Genomic DNA, 19,481 nt, shown 5'->3' on the forward strand with positions numbered 1-19,481 from the left:
TTGATCATGGTGTATGATCTTTTTAATGTGCTGTTGGATTCTGTTTCCTAGTATTTTGTTGAGGATTTTTGCCTTTGTTTTCATCAGTGATGTTGGCCTGTACTTTTCTTTTTTTTTTTTTGGCCACATTGGGTTTTTGTTGCTGCCTGTGGGCTTTCTCTAGTCATGGCAAGCAGGGGCTACTCTTCCTTGTGGTGCTCAGGCTTCTCATTGTGGTGGATTCTCTTATTGCAGAGCACGGGCTCTAGGCTCGTGGGCTTCAGTAGTTGTAGCATGTGGGCTCAGTAGTGGCTCGTGGGCTCAAGAGTTGTGGCTTACAGGCTCTAGAGCACAGGCTCAGTAGTTGTGGTGCATGGGCTTAGTTGCTCTGTGGCATGTGGGATCTTCCCAGTCCAGGGCTCAAACCCGTGTCAGCCGCATTGGCAAGCGGATTCTTAACCACTGTGCTACCAGGCCCTGGCCTGTAGTTTTCTTTGTGATGTCTTTGTCTCGTTTTGGTGTCAGGGTGATAGTGGCCTCATAGAATGAGTTTGGGAGTGTTCCTCCCTCTGCTATATTTTGGAAGAGTTTGAGAAGGCTAGGTGTTAGCTCTTCTCTAAATGTTTGATAGAATTCACCTGTGAAGCCATCAGGTCCTGGGCTTTTGTTTGTTGGAAGATTTTTAATCACAGTTTCAATTTCAGTGCTTGTGACTGGTCTGTTTATATGTTCTGTTTCTTCCTGGTTCAGTCTCGGAAGGTTGTGCTTTTCTAAGAATTTGTCCGTTTCTTCCAGGTTGTCCGTTTTATTGGCATATAGTTGCTTATAGTAATCTCTCATGATCCTTTGTATTTCTGCAGTGTCAATTGTTGCTTATCCTTTTTCATTTCTAATTCTATTGATTTGGGTCTTCTCCCTTTTTTCTTGATGAGTCTGGCTAATGGTTTATCAATTTTGTTTATCTTCTCAGAGAACCTGCTTTTAGTTTTGTTGATCTTTGCTATTGTTTCCTTCATTTCTTTTTCATTTATTTCTTATCTGATCTTTATGATTTCTTTCTTTCTGCTAATTTTGGGCTTTTTTGTTCTTCTTTCTTTAATTGCTTTAGGTGTAACTTTTGGTTGCTTGAGATATTTCTTGTTTCTTGAGGTAGGATTGTATTGCTGTAAACTTCCTCTTAGAACTACTTTTACTGCATCCCATAGGTTTTGGGTCATCGTGTTTTCATTGTCATTTGTTTCTAGGTATTTTTTGATTTCCTCTTTGATTTCTTCAGTGATAGCTTGGTTATTAAGTAGTGTATTGTTTAGCCTCCATGTGTTTTTTTTTTTTTTTTAGAGTTTTTCCTGTAATTGATATCTAGTCTCATAGCGTTGTGGTCGGAAAAGATCCTTGATACGATTTCAATTTTCTTAAATTTACTGAGGCTTGATTTGTGACCCAAGATATGATCTATCCTGGAGAATGTTCCATGAGCACTTGGGAAGAAAGTGTATTCTGTTGTTTTTGGATGGAATGTCCTATAAATATGAATTAAGTCCATCTTGTTTAATGTATCATTTAAAGTTTGTGTTTTCTTATTTATTTTTATTTTGGATGATCTGTCCATTGGTGAAAGTGGGGTGTTAAAGTCCCCTACTATGATTGTGTTACTGTCTATTTCCCCTTTTATGGCTGTTAGCATTTGCCTTATCTATTGAGGTGCTCATCTGTTGGGTGCATAAATATTTAAAATTGTTGTATCTTTTTCTTGGATTGATCCCTCGATCATTATGTAGTGTCCTTTTTTGTCTCCTGTAATCGTCTTTATTTTAAAGTCTATTTTGTCTGATATGAGAATTGCTACTCCAGGTTTCTTTTGATTTCCATTAGCATGATGTATCTTTTTCCATCCCCTCACTTTCAGTCTGAATGTGTCCCTACATCTGAAGTGGATCTCTTGTAGACAGCATGTTGGTGGGTCTTGTTTTTGTATCCATTCAGCCAGTCTGTGTCTTTTGGTGGGAGCATTTAATCCATTTACATTTAAGGTAATTATCGATATGTATTTTCCTATTACCATTTTCCTAATTGTTTGGGGTTTGTTATTGTAGGTCTTTTCCTTGTGTTTCCTGCCTAGAGAAGTTTTTTTAGCATTTGTTGTAAAGCTGGTTTGGTAGTGCTGAATTCTCTTAGCTTTTGCTTTTCTGTAAAGGTTTTAATTTCTCTGTCTAATCTGAGTGAGATCCTTGCTGGGTAGACTAATCTTGGTTGTAGGTTTTTCCCTTTCATCACTTTAAGTATGTCCTGCCACTCTCTTCTGGTTTGCAGAGTTTCTGCTGAAAGATCAGCTGTTAACATTACGGGGTTCCCTTGTATGTTATTTGTTGTTTTTCCCTTGTGCTTTTAATATTTTTTCTTTATATTTAATTTTTGATAGTTTGATTAATATGTGGCTTGGCGTGTTTCTCTTTGGATTTATACTGTATGGGACTCTGCACTTCCTGGACTTGAATTAACTTTTCCTTTCCCATGTTAGGGAAGTTTTCAACTATAATCTCTTCAAATACTTTCTCAGTCCCTTTCTTTTTCTCTTCTTCTTCTGGGACCCCTGTAATTCCAGTGTTGGTGCATTTACTGTTATCCCAGAGGTCTCTAAGACTGTCCTCAATTCTTTTTTCTTTATTCTGCTCTGCAGTAGTTATTTCCAATATTTTGTCTTCCAGGTCACTTCTCCGTTCCTCTGCCTCAGTTTTTCTGCTGTGGATTCCTTCTAGAGACTTTTAAATTTCATTTATTGTGTTGTTCATCATTGTTTGTTTGCTCTTTAGTTGTTCTAGGTCTTTGTTAAACGTTTCTTATATTTTCTCCATTCTAGTTCCAAGATTTGGGATCATCTTCACTATCATTACTCTGAATTCTTTTTCAGGTAGACTGCCTATTTCCTCTTCAATTGTTTGGTCTGCTGGGTTTTTACCTTGCTCCTTCATCTGCTGTGTGTTTTTCTGTCTTCTCATTTTGCTTATCTTACTGTGTATGGGGTCTCCTTTTTGCAGGCTGCAGGATCCTAGTTCCCGTTGTTTTTGGTGTCTGCCTCCAGTGGCTAAGGTTGGTTCAGTGGGTTGTGTAGGCTTCCTTGTGGAGGGGACTAGTGCCTGTGTTCTGGTGGATGAGGCTGGATCTTGTCTTTCTGGTGGGCAGGACCGTGTCTGGTGGTGTGTTTGGGGGTGTCTGTGACCTTATTATGATTTTAGGCAGCCTCTCTGCTAATGGGTGGGGTTGTGTTCCTGTCTTGCTAGTTGTTTGGCATAGGGTGTCCTGCACTGTAGGTTGCTGGTTGTTGAGTGGAGCTGGGTCTTAGCGTTGAGATGGAGATCTCTGGGAGAGCTTTCGCCGTTTGATATTACATGGAGCCGGGAGGTCTCTTGTGGACCAGTGTCCTGAACTTGGCTGTCCCACCTCACAGGTACCGGCCTGACACCTGACTGGAGCACCAAGACCCTGTCAGCCACATGGATCAGAAGAAAAGGGAGGAAAAAAAGAAAGGAAGAAAGAAAAAATAAATAAAATAAAGTTACTAAAATTAAAAATAATTATTGTGCTTCCCTGGTGGCGCAGTGGTTGAGAGTCCGCCTGCCGATGCAGGGGACATGGGATCATGCCCCTGTCCGGGAAGATCCCACATGCCGCGTACTGGCTGGCCCGTGCGCCATGGCCGCTGAAGCCTGTGCGTCTGGAGCCTGTGCTCTGCAACGGGAGAGGCCACAACAGTGAGAGGCCCGCATACTGCAAAAAAATGATAATAATAAATAAATTATTTAAAAAGTAGTAAAAAAATGAAAAAAAAAAAAAGAAAGAAGAGAGCAACCAGACCAAAAAAACAAATCCACCAATGATAACAAGTGCTAAAAACTATACTAAAAAAAAACAAAAACAAAAAACGGACTGGCAGATCCGTAGGACAAATGGTAAAAGCAAAGCTATTCAGACAGAATCACACAAAGAAGCATACACGTACACACTCTCAAAAAGAGAAAAAGGAAAAAAATATATCTCAAAAAAAAAGGAGGAAGAGAGCTACCAAATCAATAAACAAATCTACCAATGATAATAAACTCTAAACACTAAACTAACATAAACATAAAACCAGAAATAAATCCGATGCAGAAAGCAAACCTCAAGTCTACAGTTGCTCCCAAAGTCCACCGCCTCAATTTTGGGATGATTTGTTGTCTGTTCAGGTATTCCAGAGATGTAGCGTACATTAAGTTGATTGTGGAGATTTAATCCGCTGCTCATGAGGCTGCTGGGAGAGGTTTCCCTTTCTCTTCTCTGTTCGCACAGCTCCTGGGGTTCAGCTTTAGATTTGGCCCCACCTCTGCGTGTAGGTCGCCTGAGGGCGTCTGTTCCCTACCAAGATGGGATGGGGTTAAAGTAGCAGCTGATTAGGGGGCTTTGGCTGTCTCAGGCCGGGGGGAAGGAGGGGTGTGGAATGTGGGGTGAGCCTGCAGCAGCAAGAGGCTGGCGTGACATTGCAACAGTCCCTGAGTTGCACGTGTGTTCTCCCAGGGAAGTTGTCCCTGAATCACAGGACCCCGGCAGTGGCGGGCTGCACAGGCTCCCGGGAGGGGAGGTGTGGAGAGTGACCTGTGCTTGCACACAGGCTTTTTGGTGGCTGCAGCAGCAGCCTTAACGTTTCATGCCCGTCTCTGGTGTCCGTGCTGATAGCCATGGCTCACGCCCATCTCTGGAGCTCCTTTAGGCAGTGCTCTGAATCCCCTCTCCTCGCGCACCCTTTTGGGAGGTCTGAGGTCTTCTGCCAGCGTTCAGTAGGTGTTCTGTAGGAGTTGTTCCACATGTAGATGTATTTCTGATGTATTTGTGGGGAGGATGGTGATCTCCACATCTTACTCCTCTGCCATCTTGAAGGTCTCCCTCTAACTTATTTTTTAAATTGAGGTATAATTGACATGTTAACAGTTTCAGATGTACAACATAATAATGTGATATTTGTATATATTGTGAAATGATCCATTTATTTGGTATTAGAGACTGTACAGTGCTGTGGGAGATTTTAAAGGAAGGTTAGTAGCATCAGAGATGGGGAGTCAAGAGAAATTTTCATACTGAATATAGCTTGTCGTGTTAATTTCATGGCCTTTATCTGGGAATAGGAACTAGTAAATTCCAAACTTGATCTACTACCCCTTCATTCTCTAAGATGTCCATGCAGAACCCTCCTCTTGATACTGCTTTAGGGCTTAAGGTCAGTAAGAATGACTCCTTTAATAAGTTTGGAATAGGTCTTGTAATGACTTGTCACTGATTGCTTCTGGCCCAGCTGGATCCTGCCCTTTTCTTAGGGAGAGTAGATAAGCAGTCTGTGTCTCTACTACAGATAAGATTTTATTGTCTTATAGCCTGCACTGATGAGTGTTCCTCATAATCTCATTATTGTAGAGAAGAATGGTTCAAGATCAACTATTCTCACACCCCTATTAGAGTTTTAGGCTCATATCTTCTCATAGTTAATTGACTTTCATACACCTCAGGTGTATTTTGCAAATGTCTCATAGAGAAACTCCTAAAACTTGGACAAGATTTAACATAGAGTCAAGAATAAAGCAAATGGAATATTAATACATTTGGTATCTTATTATACTGTAGACTTATAAAAACTCCTCTTGTAATTATAATTACAGGTGAAGAAGTACTTTTACACAATGACCTTTTGGGACTTGGCTTGGTGTGTCGCTTTATCCTGTGGTGCGGTGACTGGGAACACCTCGCCTAACATCTGTCTGATGTGAGGAAGTTGTTTGGGATATTCTGGACCATTTTATGCCTCATTAACTTACAGGAAATCACAGCAATAGGACCTATTTTCGTCCTTACATGCATTCTTTTCAGTTGTGGGAATATATGAATTTTGTATTGCCAACAGGAAGGGGGAAATCCCTTAGAGGTTTAGATGCCAATTTGGATTTGACTTTTTTAACTTTTTATTTTGAAATAATTATAGAATCACAGGAACTTGCAAGAACAAAATGTAAAGGGAGGTCCTTTGCATTCATGTGTGTGTGTGTGTGTGTGTGTGTGTGTGTGTGTGTGTGTGTGTGTGTGTGTGTGTGTGTGTACCTCTATGCTCTTTTATCAAGTGTAGCTTCCTTAATCACTGCTGCAATCAAGAATCAGAACTTTTCCATCAGACTTCCCTGGTGGCGCAGTGGTTAAGAAGCCACCTGCCAGTGCAGGGGACATGGGTTCAATTCCTGGTCCGGGAAGATCCCACATGCCGCGGAGCAACTAAGCCCGTGCACCACAGCTAGTGAGCCCGCGCACCTAGAGCCCATGCTTCGCAACAAGAGAAGCCACCGCAACGAGAAGCCTGCACACCGCAATGAAGAGTAACCCCTGCTCGCCGCCACTAGAGAAAACCCACACACGGCAACGAAGACCCATTGCAGCCAAAAAATAAATAAATAAATGCATAAAAATTAAAAAAGAAAAAACAAAACTGTTCCATCACCATGTGGTTCCCTCGTGCCACCCCTTTATAGCCACACCTCTCCCCTCTCCCCTGGCCACCACTAATTAGTTCTCTATCTCTATAAGCTTTGTTATTATATAAATGGAGTCATGCAGTATGTAACCTTTGGAGATTGGATTTTTTTCACTTTGCATAGTTCTCTGGAGACTCATCCAGATTGTTGCATATACCAAGTTTGTTCCTTTTTATTGCTAAGTAGTATTCCATGGTATGGATTACCACAGTTTGTATAACCATTGAAGGACATCTGTAGTGTTTAGAGTTTGGGTCTCTGATGAGTAAAATGTTATGAACTTTCATGTATCAGTTTTTGCAGGAACGTAAGTTTTCATTTCTCTTCGTCATATACAGAATGTAGGAATGCAGTTGCTGGGTCATATGGCAGTTGCATGCTTAGTTTTTAAAGAAACTGCTAAACTGTTTTCCAGAGTGGCTGTACTATTGACCTCTGATTTGATGAAAGTGTTTCGTAGGATAAAATTTTGATTGCCTACTTAACGTATGTGTTGATTTTGGTAGCAGTTTTATTGCCATTAATATATCTGGTGGCTCCTGCTGGCCTGACTTGTGTGAGACGGCATTTCCCAAAAGGCTTTGACTTGGGTCATCAGTCATTTTGATGGTTTAATACCCAGAAGGAAATTCCCTTAGCTTCTACAAAACCCACACAAACTGCACAAGTGAATCTCTTCTCTCTCTTCCTTCCTATTTCTAGAGAAGAGTTAGCCTCACACCTTGAGCCCTGAATCTTGCCTTTAGAGATCCTCTTTTCTTTCTCTGTCTTTAGACATCTTACAGGTTGCTGTCTAAGCATTTAAACATGCTCAGTTCTCTCCTGTCTTGAAATTCCTTTCCCTTTGACCTCATCCACTACTACCCTTTATCTGGCCACTCAAAGCTGCACTGGGTGACTGGGCTGTCTCTATTGCACTGCCTTGTCCAGCCCTCACTTCCAGTGTACAGTATAGTAATCTAGGTTGCCTCCCTGAGCACACTGAAATGGTCCTGTTGATGTCACCAGCAACCCTGTAGCTCAGTCTCATGTAAGCGTTTCAGTACTGTGAGTAGCATTCAGCACTCTTGATTACTTGCTCTGAGTAGAAATACTTTTTTCTTGATCGACTACCCTTTGGACTGCTGCTCCTAATTGTCCTTTGCTATTGTCTCCCCCTCTGCTCATCCCTTAAATCTTGGGGTTCCTCACAGTTCTGCAGAGGGCCGACTTTCCTCATTCTGGGTAATCTCCCACATCTTAGTCTCCACCTCAGACCTGTCCCCTGAGCTCCAGACCCATATATCCTTTTGCCTCCTAGCCAGCTCCACCTAACTCTTCTGGAATTTATTCTCTTCCCAGCACCCTTGCCTCTTAAAAAGAAGAAGAAAAACTCTTCTTTCTTCAGTGAGGCACCAGTGTGTTAATACCACATCACACAACAGTGGGAGCGCTGTTAAAACCACCTGCATTTAATTGAGTTGCCAAATTAGCCAGAGATAACTGTTCTCCATTAAATACAAATGCATAAAAATTATACTTAAAAAAATTATTTATTTAGCTGCGCCGCGTCGTAGTTGTGGCACGTGGGATCTTCACTGCCACGTACGGGATCTTCATTGCAGCATGCAAACTCTTAGTTGCAGTATGGGGGATCTAGTTCCCTGACTAGGGATTGAACCCCGGCCCCCTGTATTGGGAGTGCAGTCTTAGCCACTGGACCACCAGGGAACTCCCCCAAATTATACTTTTTATGGCCAGTTAAATAACTGCAAGACTAAAATTGAATGTGAAAAGGAATTGTTTCTATGAAAATAAATTGAATGCTTTGGAAAGACGAAAAAAGCTACTAAAATACTTGCAGTGGAATTAAGTAAGAGCAAGGCAACTGTGAAAGGCTAGTAAAACTAGTCCGACTCTAGAAGGATTCTGTGCGCTGCTTCTCAGGTGTCCCAGATCTTGCTCCACTTCAAATAACATCAGTCTGGAAGTGGTAGTCGTAAATGATGGAAGTGATTAATGCAGAAAACATGATGAGGAATTCCAGTCAGGTGCATTCTCAAAGAAAAGGCCCACTTCAAAAGACTGAATAAATAAATGTGCCTTTTTGTTTTAAATGAAAATAAAATGGTTTAAGCATATATGTATTAACTTCTTTCCTATTCCATTTGTATTCATCCTGTCTGATGAGGGCTTCTACTGCATCTTCCAGTGATTTCACTCTTGTCCATTACTACTACCCTGCTCACTGTCTTTCCTCTGATTTCTGACATCAGCTTCCCCAACTGGATGTCCAGCCCCAGTTTTGCCCTCCCCCACTGTCTCCCCCTTCCCGTCTCCAGCCCCACCCCGGCTCTCCTCCCCGTCCCTTCTTTATATTGTAGCTATAAAGAACTACTAAAAGCATAAACCTGATCATGTTACCCCTTTGCTTTATACACTTATTTATTTATTATTATTTTAAAATTTATTTTTGGCTGCATTGGGTCTTCATTGCTGCATGCAGGCTTTCTCTAGTTGCGACGAGCGGGGGCTACTCTTCGTTGCAGTGCGCGGGCTTCTCATTGCAGTGACTTCTCTTTGTTGCAGAGCACGGGCTCTAGGCGCGCGGGCGTCAGTACTTGTGGCACGTGGGCACACTCGTTGTGGCTCGCGGGCTCCAGAGCACAGGCTCAGTAGTTGTGGCGCTCAGGCTTAGTTGCTCCATGGCATGTGGGATCTTCCCAGACCAGGGCTCAAACCCATGTCTCTTGCATTGGCAGGCGGATTCTTAACCACTGCGCCACCAGGGAAGTCCCTACCTCTTTGCTTTAAAAACGCTTAAAATCCAGATTCCTTAAACTAGTAAAAGGAGGCATTTAGATCTGGCCTCTGCTTATTACCTCTCTGGTCTCATTTCATGATTTCAGTGCTGCCATCCCCTCCCCTCTGACATGTTAGCCATGTTGACTCAACTCACTTTCACAGTTGAGTGGGGCTTGTGGGATATCTGTGTGTGGTTGGCATGGGAAGGTACCGAGCTCTCTCACTTCTAGGTCTTTCTGTGCACTGCTTCTCTGCCTGGAACTTTTTCCCCTATCTTTCACCCCACAACTGACTCTACTGTCCTTCTGGTCTCAGCTTTCCTTCAGGAAGCCTTTCCCAACCTCCAGATTGAGTGCTTTTTCTGTGTGCTTTTATAACAACACCCCGGATTTCTCGTATTCTAGCATTTAGCACACAGTAGGTAGTTAATTATCTGTGTATATCTGTGTATATTCCCTTCAAGGCAACTGGAGTGTAAATTATGTGTAGATCAGGTTCATTCAGTAATCTTGTTTGCCGAGTCTCCACTTGATAAATATTTGAGTGAACAGGTGGTGTTTTCTGAATACTGTAGGTTTCCCTGAAAAACACTTAAGCAAAATGTTTTGTTTTCTTTTGTAGGTGCTGTCTCTGTTGGCCTTTATCTGTGAGGAAGTTGTGTCACAATGTACTTTGTGTGGAGGCCTTTACTTTTTCGAATTTGTAAGCTGCAGTGCCTTTCTGCTGAGTCTCCTTACGCTGATTGTGTACTGCACTCCAGTTTATGACAAAGTTGATCCCGCAAAAGTCAAGTCATCGGTAAGCATGAAAAAATATAATCCCTATAACAAGAATTTATATATTTTTGGATCTTGTGTAGTTGTATTGTTCACAGTAGTAATGCTTTCATAACTCAGTAACAGGAAAAGACTCTATCCATTGTTCCAGCTCTGCCTCTAAGCAACTCAGTTTTTCCCTGCCAGATGGTATGGTAGAGGGGGAAGGTGAAATTAGAATGAGAGTGACAGACACTGCTGATAATTTAGTTATTGGTGGTTTAATCTAATTCACATGAGGTATTTTGTAAAAACTAGGATTTTGTCACTTTTGATTTCTCACATTTCAGACTGTCACTCACTGGTTCTACAGTTATTCACTGTGTGCCTGTTGTAGGCCAGGTGTTATGCCGGACGTAAGAGATGGAGTAATGAACTAATGTGATATATTGATATTTCTAAAGCCTCTAAACAAAAGAGCATGTAATTCTACCTATTTTGTTTTGATTTTGTTTTATGAAAGTTCTCTATAAGTGAATTTAGAAGGTATTTGTTAAATTCATTGTGCAAAAATTTCCCTTTTAATAAAAGTCTATGTGAGAATTTTATACTCACAAAATTAGAGATGTATAACTTTCTAAAGACTTAGTCTGCTGACCCTCTTTTTATTTGAGTATAATATGGATTTTTGAGATAACAGATGAGATAATTTATATAGTTACTGCATTTAAGAAAGAAAGAATTGAGCAGTTTACTTCTTCAATAGCATTCAAGTTATCAGGAGAGGTTTATGAGGAATTGTAACTATCAGGGTTGCTTTATGAAAGAATTCACAGTTTTGAGGGAAGAGATCAAAATTAAGGTAAATTTTAACTATTAAAAAAAGAGAGGGACTTTCCTGGTGGCACAGTGGTTAACAATCCGCCTACAAACACTTCTCCTCGGCCAATTGGCAAAAAAAGTGGCCCACACCATCCAGAGTCCCATTGTTGCTGTAGAAATAGAAGCCCAGAGAGAGCTACAGGGTGAAAGTGAAAGGGAGATCAATCAAGAAAAAATGTACAAAGAAGACAGGAGATAAACAGAAAACAGGAGGAAGAGGGTTTTTTCTTGAGGAAAAAAACAGAAAAAAGAGAGAAATAACAGATGGAGCCCTATGGCTGACAGGATCTTGGTGCTCAGGCCGGGTGTCAGGCCTGTTTCTCTGAGGTGGGAGAGCCAACTTCAGGACACTGGTCCACAAGAGACCTCCCGGCTCCATGTAATATCAAACGGCGAAAGCTCTCACAGATATCTCCATCTCAACGCTAAGACCCAGCTCCACTCAACAACCAGCAACCTACAGTGCTGGACACCCTATGTCGAACAACTAGGAAGACAGGAACACAACCCCACCCATTAGCAGAGAGGCTGCCTAAAATCATAATAAGGTCACAGACACCCCCAAACACACCACCGGACGCGGTCCTGCCCACCAGAAAGACAAGATCCAGCCTCATCCACCAGAACACAGGCACTAGTCCCCTCCACAAGGAAGCCTACACAACCCACTGAACCAACCTTAGCCACTGGAGGCAGATACCAAAAACAACGGGAACTACATACTGCAGCCTGTGAAAAGGAGACCCCAAACACAGTAAGTTAGGCAAAATGATAAGCAGAGAAACACACAGCAGATGAAGGAGCAAGGTAAAAACCCAGCAGACCAAACAATTGAAGAGGAAATAGGCAGTCTACCTGAAAAAGAATTCAGAGTAATGATAGTGAAGATGATCCCAAATCTTGGAACTAGAATGGAGAAAACATAAGAAATGTTTAACAAGGACCTAGTAGAACTAAAGAGCAAAGAAACAATGATGAACAACACAAAAAAATGAAATTAAAACTTCTCTAGAAGGAATCCCATAGTAGAATGACTGAGACAGAAGAACGGATAAGTGACCTGGAAGATAAATTATTGGAAATAACTACTGCAGAGCAGAATAAAGAAAAAAGAATGAAAAGAATTGAGGACAGTCTTAGAGACCTACGAGATAACAGTAAACGCACCAACATTGGAATTATAGGGGTCCCAGAAGAGGAAGAGAAAAAGAAAGGGACTGAGAAAATATGTGAAGAGATTATAGTTGAAAACTTCCCTAATATGGGAAAGGAAATAGTTAATAAAGTCCAGGAAGCGTAGAGATTCCCATACAGGATAAATCCAATGAGAAACACACCAAGACACATATTAATCAAACTATCAAAAATTAAATACACAGAAAAAATACTAAAAGCAGCGAGGGAAAAATAACATACAAGGGAATCCCCATAAGGTTAACAGCTGATCTTTCGGCAGAAACTCTGCAAGCCAGAAGGGAATGGCAGGACATGTTTAAAGTGATGAAAGGGAAAAACCTACAACCAAGATTAGTCTACCCAGCAAGGATCTCACTCAGATTAGACAGAGAAATTAAAACCTTTACAGAGAAGCGAAAGCTAAGAGAATTCAGCACTACCAAACCAGCTTTACAACAAATTCTAAAGGAACTTCTCTAGGCAGGAAACACAAGAGAAGGAAAAGACCTACAATAACAAACCCTAAACAATTAAGAAAATGGTAATAGGAACATACATATTGATAACTACCTTAAATGTAAAGGATTAAATGCTCCCATGAAAAGACATACACTGGCTGAATGCATACATAAACAAGACCCATCTATTTGCTGTCTACAAGAGACCCACTTCAAACCTTGGGACACATACAGACTGAAAGTGAGGGGATGGAAAAAGATACATCATGCAAATGGAAATCAAAAGAAAGCTGGAATAGCAATTCTCATATCAGACGAAATAGACTTTAAAATAAAGACTATTATAGGAGACAAAGAAGGACACCAAGGGATCAATCCAAGAAGAAGATATAACAATTGTAAATATTTATGCACCCAACATAGGAGCACCTCAAAACATAAGGCAAATGCTAACAGCCATAAAAGGGGAAATTGACAGTAATACAATCATAGTAGGGGACTTTAACACCCCACTTTCACCAATGGACAGATCATCCAAAATGAAAATAAATAAGGAAACACAAGCTTTAAATGATACATTAAACAAGATGGACTTTATTGACATTTATAGGACATTCCATCCAAAAACAACAGAATACACATTTCTCTCAAGTGCTCATGGAACATTTTCCAGGATAGATCATATCTTGGGTCACCAGTCAAGCCTCGATAAATTTAAGAAAATTGAAATCATATCAAGTATCTTTTCCGACCACAATGCTATATTAGATATCAATTACAGGAAAAACTCTGTTAAAAATACAAGCACGTGGAGGCTAAACAGTACACTACTTAATAACCAAGATATCACTGAAGAAATCAAAGAGGAAATCAAAAAATACCTAGAAACAAATGACAATGAAAACACGACACCCCAAAACCTATGGGATGCAACAAAAGCAGTTCTAAGAGGGAACTTTATAGCAATACAATCCTACCTCAAGAAACAAAAACATCTCAAACAACCTAACCTTACACCTAAAGCAATTAGAGAAAGAAGAACAAAAGAGCCCCAAAGTAGCAGAAGGAAAGAAATCATAAAGATCAGATCAGAAATAAACGAAAAAGAAATGAAGGAAATGATAGCAAAGATCAATAAAACTAAAAGCTGGTTCTTTGAGAAGATAAACAAAATTGATGAACCATTAGCCAGACTCATCAAGAAAAAAAGGGAGAAGACTCAAATCAATAGAATTAGAAATGAAAAAGAAGTAACAACTGACACTGCAGAAACACAAAGGTCCATGAGAGATTACTACAAGCAACTATATGCCAATACAGACAACCTGGAAGAAATGGACAAATTCTTAGAAAAGCACAACCTTCCGAGACTGAACCTGGAAAAAATAGAAAATACAAACAGACCAGTCACAAGCACTGAAATTGAAACTGTGATTAAAAATCTTCCAACGAACAAAAGCCCAGAACCAGATGGCTTCACAGGCGAATTCTATCAAACATTTAGAGAAGAGCTAACACCTAGCCTTCTCACACTCTTCCAAAATATAGCAGAGGGGGGAACACTCCCAAACTTATTCTACGAGGCCACCATCACCCTGATACCAAAACCAGACAAAGATGTCACAAAGAAAGAAAACTACAGGCCAATATCACTGATTAACGTAGATGCAAAACTCCTCAACAAAATACTAGGAAACAGAATCCAACAGCACATTGAAAGGATCATACACCATGATCAAGTGGGAACGCGAGGATTCTTCAATATACGCAAACCAATCAATGTGATACACCATGTTACCAAATTAGAGAGCCATCATATTATCATCTCAATAGATGCAGAAAAAGCTTTTGACAAAATTCAACCCCCATTTATGATAAAAACCCTCCAGAAGTAGGCATAGAGGGAACTTACCTCTACATAATAAAGGCCATATGTGACAAAGCCACAGCCAGCATCATTCTCAACGGTGAACAATTGAAACCATTTCCACTAAGATCAGGAACAAGACAAGGTTGTGCACTCTCACCACTATTATTTATTTATTTATTTTTAAAAATTTATTTATTTATTTGTGGCTGAATTAGGTCTTTGTTCTTGCATGCGGGCTTTCTCTAATTGCGGCAAGTGGGGTCTACTCTTCGTTGCGGTGCGCGGGCTTCTTATTGCGGTGGCTTCTCTTGTTGCAGAGCATGGGCTTTAGGCATGCGGGTTTTAGTAGTTGTGGCTCGCGGGCTCAGTAGTTGTGGCTCACAGGCTCTAGAGCGCAGGCTCACTAGTTGTGGCGCACGGGCTCACAGGCTTAGTAGCTCCACGGCATGTGGGATCTTCCTGGACCAGGGCTCGAACCCGTGTCCCCTGCATTGGCAGGCAGATTCTTAACCACTGCGCGACCAGGGAAGCCCCTCACCACTATTATTCAACATAGTTTTGGAAGTTTTAGCCACGGCAGTCAGAGAAGAAAAAGAAATAAAAGGAATTCAAATCGGAAAAGAAGTAAAGCTGTCACTCTTTGCAGATGACGTGATGCTATCCACAGAGAATCCTAAAGTATCTACCAGAAAACTGCTAGAGCTAATCAATGAATTTGGTAAAGTAGCAGGATACAAAATTAATGCACAGAAATCTCTGGCATTCCTATACACTAAGAACAAAAGATCAGAAGGAGAAATTAAGGAAACACTCCCATTTACCATTGCAACAAAAAGAATAAAATACCTAGGAATAAACCTACCTAAGGAGACAAAAGACCTGTATGCAGAAAACTATAAGACACTGATGAAAGAAATTAAAGGTGATACAAATAGATTGAGAGATATACCGTGTTCTTGGATTGGAGGAATCAACTTTGTGGAAATGACTATACTACCCCAAGCAATCTACAGATTCAGTAGAATCCCTATCAAACTACCAATGGCATTTTTCACAGAAGTAGAACAGAAAATTTCACAATTTGTATGGCAACACAAGAGACCCTGAGTAGCCAAAGCAATCTTCAGAAAGAAAAATGGAGGTAGAGGAATCAGGCTCCTTGCCTTCAGGCTATACTATAAGGCTACAGTAATCAAGACAGTATGGTACTGCCACAAAAACAGAAATACAGATCAATGGAACAGGATAGAAAGCCCAGAGATAAACCCATGCACACATGGTCACCTTATTTTTGATAAAGGAGGCAAGACTATACAGTGGAGAAAAGACAGCCTCTTCAGTAAGTGCTGCTGGGAAAACTGGACAGCTACATTTAAAAGAATGAAATTAGAACACTCCCTAACACCATACACAAAAATAAACTCAAAATGGATTAGAGACCTAAATGTAAGACTGGAAACTATAAAACTCCTAGAGGAAAACATAGAAAAAACACTCCTTGACATAAATCACAGCAAGATCGTTTTTGACCCACCTCCTAGAGAAATGGAAATAAAAACAAAAATAAACAAATGGGACCTAATGAAACTTCAAAGCTTTTGCACAGCAAAGGAAACCATAAACAAGATGAAAAGACAGCCCTCAGAATGGGAGAAAATACTTGCAAATGTAGCAGCTGACAAAGAATTAATCTCCAAAATTTACAAGCAGTTCATGCAGCTCAATATCAAGAAAACAACCCAATCCAAAAATGGGCAGAAGACCTAAATAGACATTTCTCCTAAGAAGATATACAGATTGCCAACAAACACATGAAAGTATGCTGAACATCACTAACCATTAGAGAAATGCAAATCAAAACTACAATGAGGTTTCACCTCACACCAGTCTGAATGGCCATCATCAAAAAAATCTACAAGCAGTAAATCCTGGAGAGGGTGTGGAGAAAAGGGAACCCCCTTGCACTGTTGGTGGGAATATAAATTGATACAGCCACTATGGAGAACAGTATGGGGGTTCCTTAAAAAACTAAAAATTGAACTACCATATGACCCAGCAAATCCCACTACTGGGCATATACCCTGAGAAAACCATAATTCAAAAAGAGTCATGTACCACAATGTTCACTGCAGCTCTATTTACAATAGCCAGGACATGGAAGCAACCTAAGTGTCCATCAACAGATGAATGGATAAAGAAGATGTGAATACATACAATGGAATATTACTCAACCATAAAAAGAAATGAAATTGAGTTATTTGTAGTGAGGTGGATGGACCTAGCATGTGTCATACAGAGTGAAGTCAGTCAGAAAGAGAAAAACAAATACCGTATGCTAACACATGTGTATGGAATCTAAAGAAAAAAGATGGTCATGAAGAACCTAGGGGTAGGAAAGGAATAAAGACGCAGATGTAGAGAATGGACTTGAGGACATGGGGAGGGGGAAGGGTAAGCTGGGACGAAGTGAGAGAGAGGCATGGACTTGTATATACTACCAAAATACATAGCTAGTGGGAAGCAGCCTCATAGCACAGAGAGATCAGCTTGGTGCTTTGTGACCACCTATAGGGGTGGGATAGGGAGGGTGGGAGGGAGATGTGTTGCATCTAGATGTGTTGCATCTAGGATAGGAGATATGGGGATATATTTATATGTATACCTGATTCACTTTGTTATAAAGCAGAGACTAACACACCATTGTAAAGCAATTATACTCCAATAAAGATGTTAAAAAAATAAAAAACAAAAACAATCCGCCTACCAGTGTAGGGGACACGGGTTCAATCCCTGGTCTGGCAAGATTCCCACATGCCACGAAGCAGCTAAGCCCGCGTGCCACAACTACTCAGCTCTGTGCTCTAGAGCCCGTGAGCCACAACTACGAAGCCCGCACGCCTAGAGCCCATCCTCCACAACAAGAGAAGCCACTGCAATGAGAAGCCTCTGCACCACAGTGAAGAGTAGCCCCTGCTTGCTGCAACTAGAGAAAGCCCGTGTGCAGCAACAAAGACCCAGTGCAACAAAAATAGAGAGAGAACTGGATAAATACAAAGCAGTAAGATTTTATTGTTTTAAATTAATGAGAACCAAGCGTTGGGGCCTATATTGATCATACACCTAAGATTTACTTTTTTCTCTATACTCTTTTGTACCTCTTAAGTTTTGTACCATAAGAATCTATTGCCTTCTTTCACTTATTTATTTTTTTGCATTTAAAAAATTTTATTGAAATATAGTTAATTTACAGTGTTGTGTTAATTTCTGCTGTACAGCAAAGTGATTCAGTTATACATATATATGTCCTTTTTCACTATGGTTTATCACAGATATTGAGTATAGTTCCCTGTGCTACACAGTAGGGCCTTGCTGTTTATCCATCCTGTATAAACTAGTTTGCATCCGCTAATCCCAAACTGTCAATCCTTCCCTTTCCCACCCTCCCTCCCCTTTGGCAACCACAAGTCTGTTCTCTAAGTCCACGAGTCTGTTTGTTTAGTAAATAAGTTCATTTGTGTTGTATTTTAGATTCCACATATAAGTGATATCATATGGTATTTGTCTTTCTCTGTCTAACCTACTTCACTTAGATGGACCTAGAGGTCATCATACTATGTTGCTGCAAATGGTGTGATTTCATTTTTTATGGCTGAGTAATATTCCATTGTATGTATGTATTTGTGTGTGTGTATACACACACACACACACACACACACACACACACACACACATATACACATTTTCTTTATCCAGTGTTTTGTTGATGGACATTTAGGTAGTTTCCATGTCTTGGCTTTTGGAAATAGTGCTGCTGTGAATATTGGGGTGCATGTATATTTTTGAATTACAGTTTTGTCTGGGTATATTCCCAGGAGTGGAATTGCTGGATCATATGGTGACTCTATTTTTAGTTTTTTGAGGAGCCTCCATACTGTTTTGCATAGTGGCTATACCAATTTACATTCCCACCAGCAGTGTAAGAGGGTTCCCTTTTTTTCACACCTACTCCAACATTTATTATTTGTAGACTTTTTAATGATGGCTATTTTGACCATTGTGAGGTGGTGTACCTCACTGTAGTTTCGATTTGCGTTTCTCTAATAATTAGCGATGATGAGCATGTTTTCTTGTGCCTATTGGCCATCTGTATATCTTCTTTGCAGAAATGTCTATTTAGGTCTTCTGACCATTTTTTAATTGGGCTTTTTTTGTTATTGAGTTGTTTGAGTTGTTTGTATATTTTGGAAATTAAGCCCTTGTCAGTCGCATCATTTGCAGATATTTTCTCCCAGTCCATAGGTATAGTCTTTTCGTTTTGTTTATGGTTTCCTTTGCTTTACAAAAGCTTATAAGTTTGATTAGGTCCCATATGTTTATTTTTGCTTTTATTTCTATTGCCTTGGGTGACTGGTATGATTGGTACAACTTATGTCAGAGAATGTTTTGTCTATGTTCAAGGAGTTTTATGGTGTCATGTCTCATATTTAAGTCTTTAAGCCATTTTGGATTTATTTTTGTGTATGGTGTGATGGTGTGTTCTAACTTCATTGATTTGCATGTGGCTGTCCAACTTTTCCAATACCACTTGCTAAAGAGAGTGTCTTTTCCCCATTGTATATTCTTGCCTCCTTTGTTGAAGATTAATTGTCCATAGGTGTTTGGGTTTATTTCTGGGCTCTCCACTCTGTTCCATTGATCCACATGTTTTGGGGCCAAAACCATGCTGTTTTTTTAATTTTTAAAAAAATTTATTTATTTATTTATTTATGGCTCTTGTTGGGTCTTAACTGCTGCGCGCAGGCTTTCTCTGGTTGCTGCAAGCGGGAGCTACTCTTCATTGTGGTGGTTTCTCTTGTTGTGGAGCATGGGCTCTAGGCACGTGGGCTTCAGTAGTTGTGGCACATGGACTCAGTAGTTGTGGCTCATGGGCTCTAGAGCACAGGCTCAGTAGTTGTGGCCCACAGGCTTAGTTGCTCCGTGGCATGTGGGATCTTCCCAGACCAGGGCTTGAACCTGTGTCCCCTGCATTGGCAGG

The 19,481-nt window shown here is 40.5% G+C and overlaps 1 protein-coding gene across 2 annotated transcripts in view; it reads left to right on the plus strand.

Moving 5' to 3' along the window:
* Positions 1-19,481, plus strand: part of CMTM6 (CKLF like MARVEL transmembrane domain containing 6) — a 52,147-nt gene that overhangs the window by 16,379 nt on the left and 16,287 nt on the right. For both annotated transcript variants that reach the window (XM_060162462.1, XM_060162464.1), the window contains exon 2: positions 9,927-10,103. In XM_060162462.1, coding sequence (XP_060018445.1) covers positions 9,927-10,103 — 177 coding nt within the window. The remainder of the gene's footprint in view (positions 1-9,926; positions 10,104-19,481) is intronic.

This window comes from Lagenorhynchus albirostris, chromosome 10, assembly GCF_949774975.1.
Source record: "Lagenorhynchus albirostris chromosome 10, mLagAlb1.1, whole genome shotgun sequence".
NCBI lineage: Eukaryota > Metazoa > Chordata > Mammalia > Artiodactyla > Delphinidae > Lagenorhynchus > Lagenorhynchus albirostris.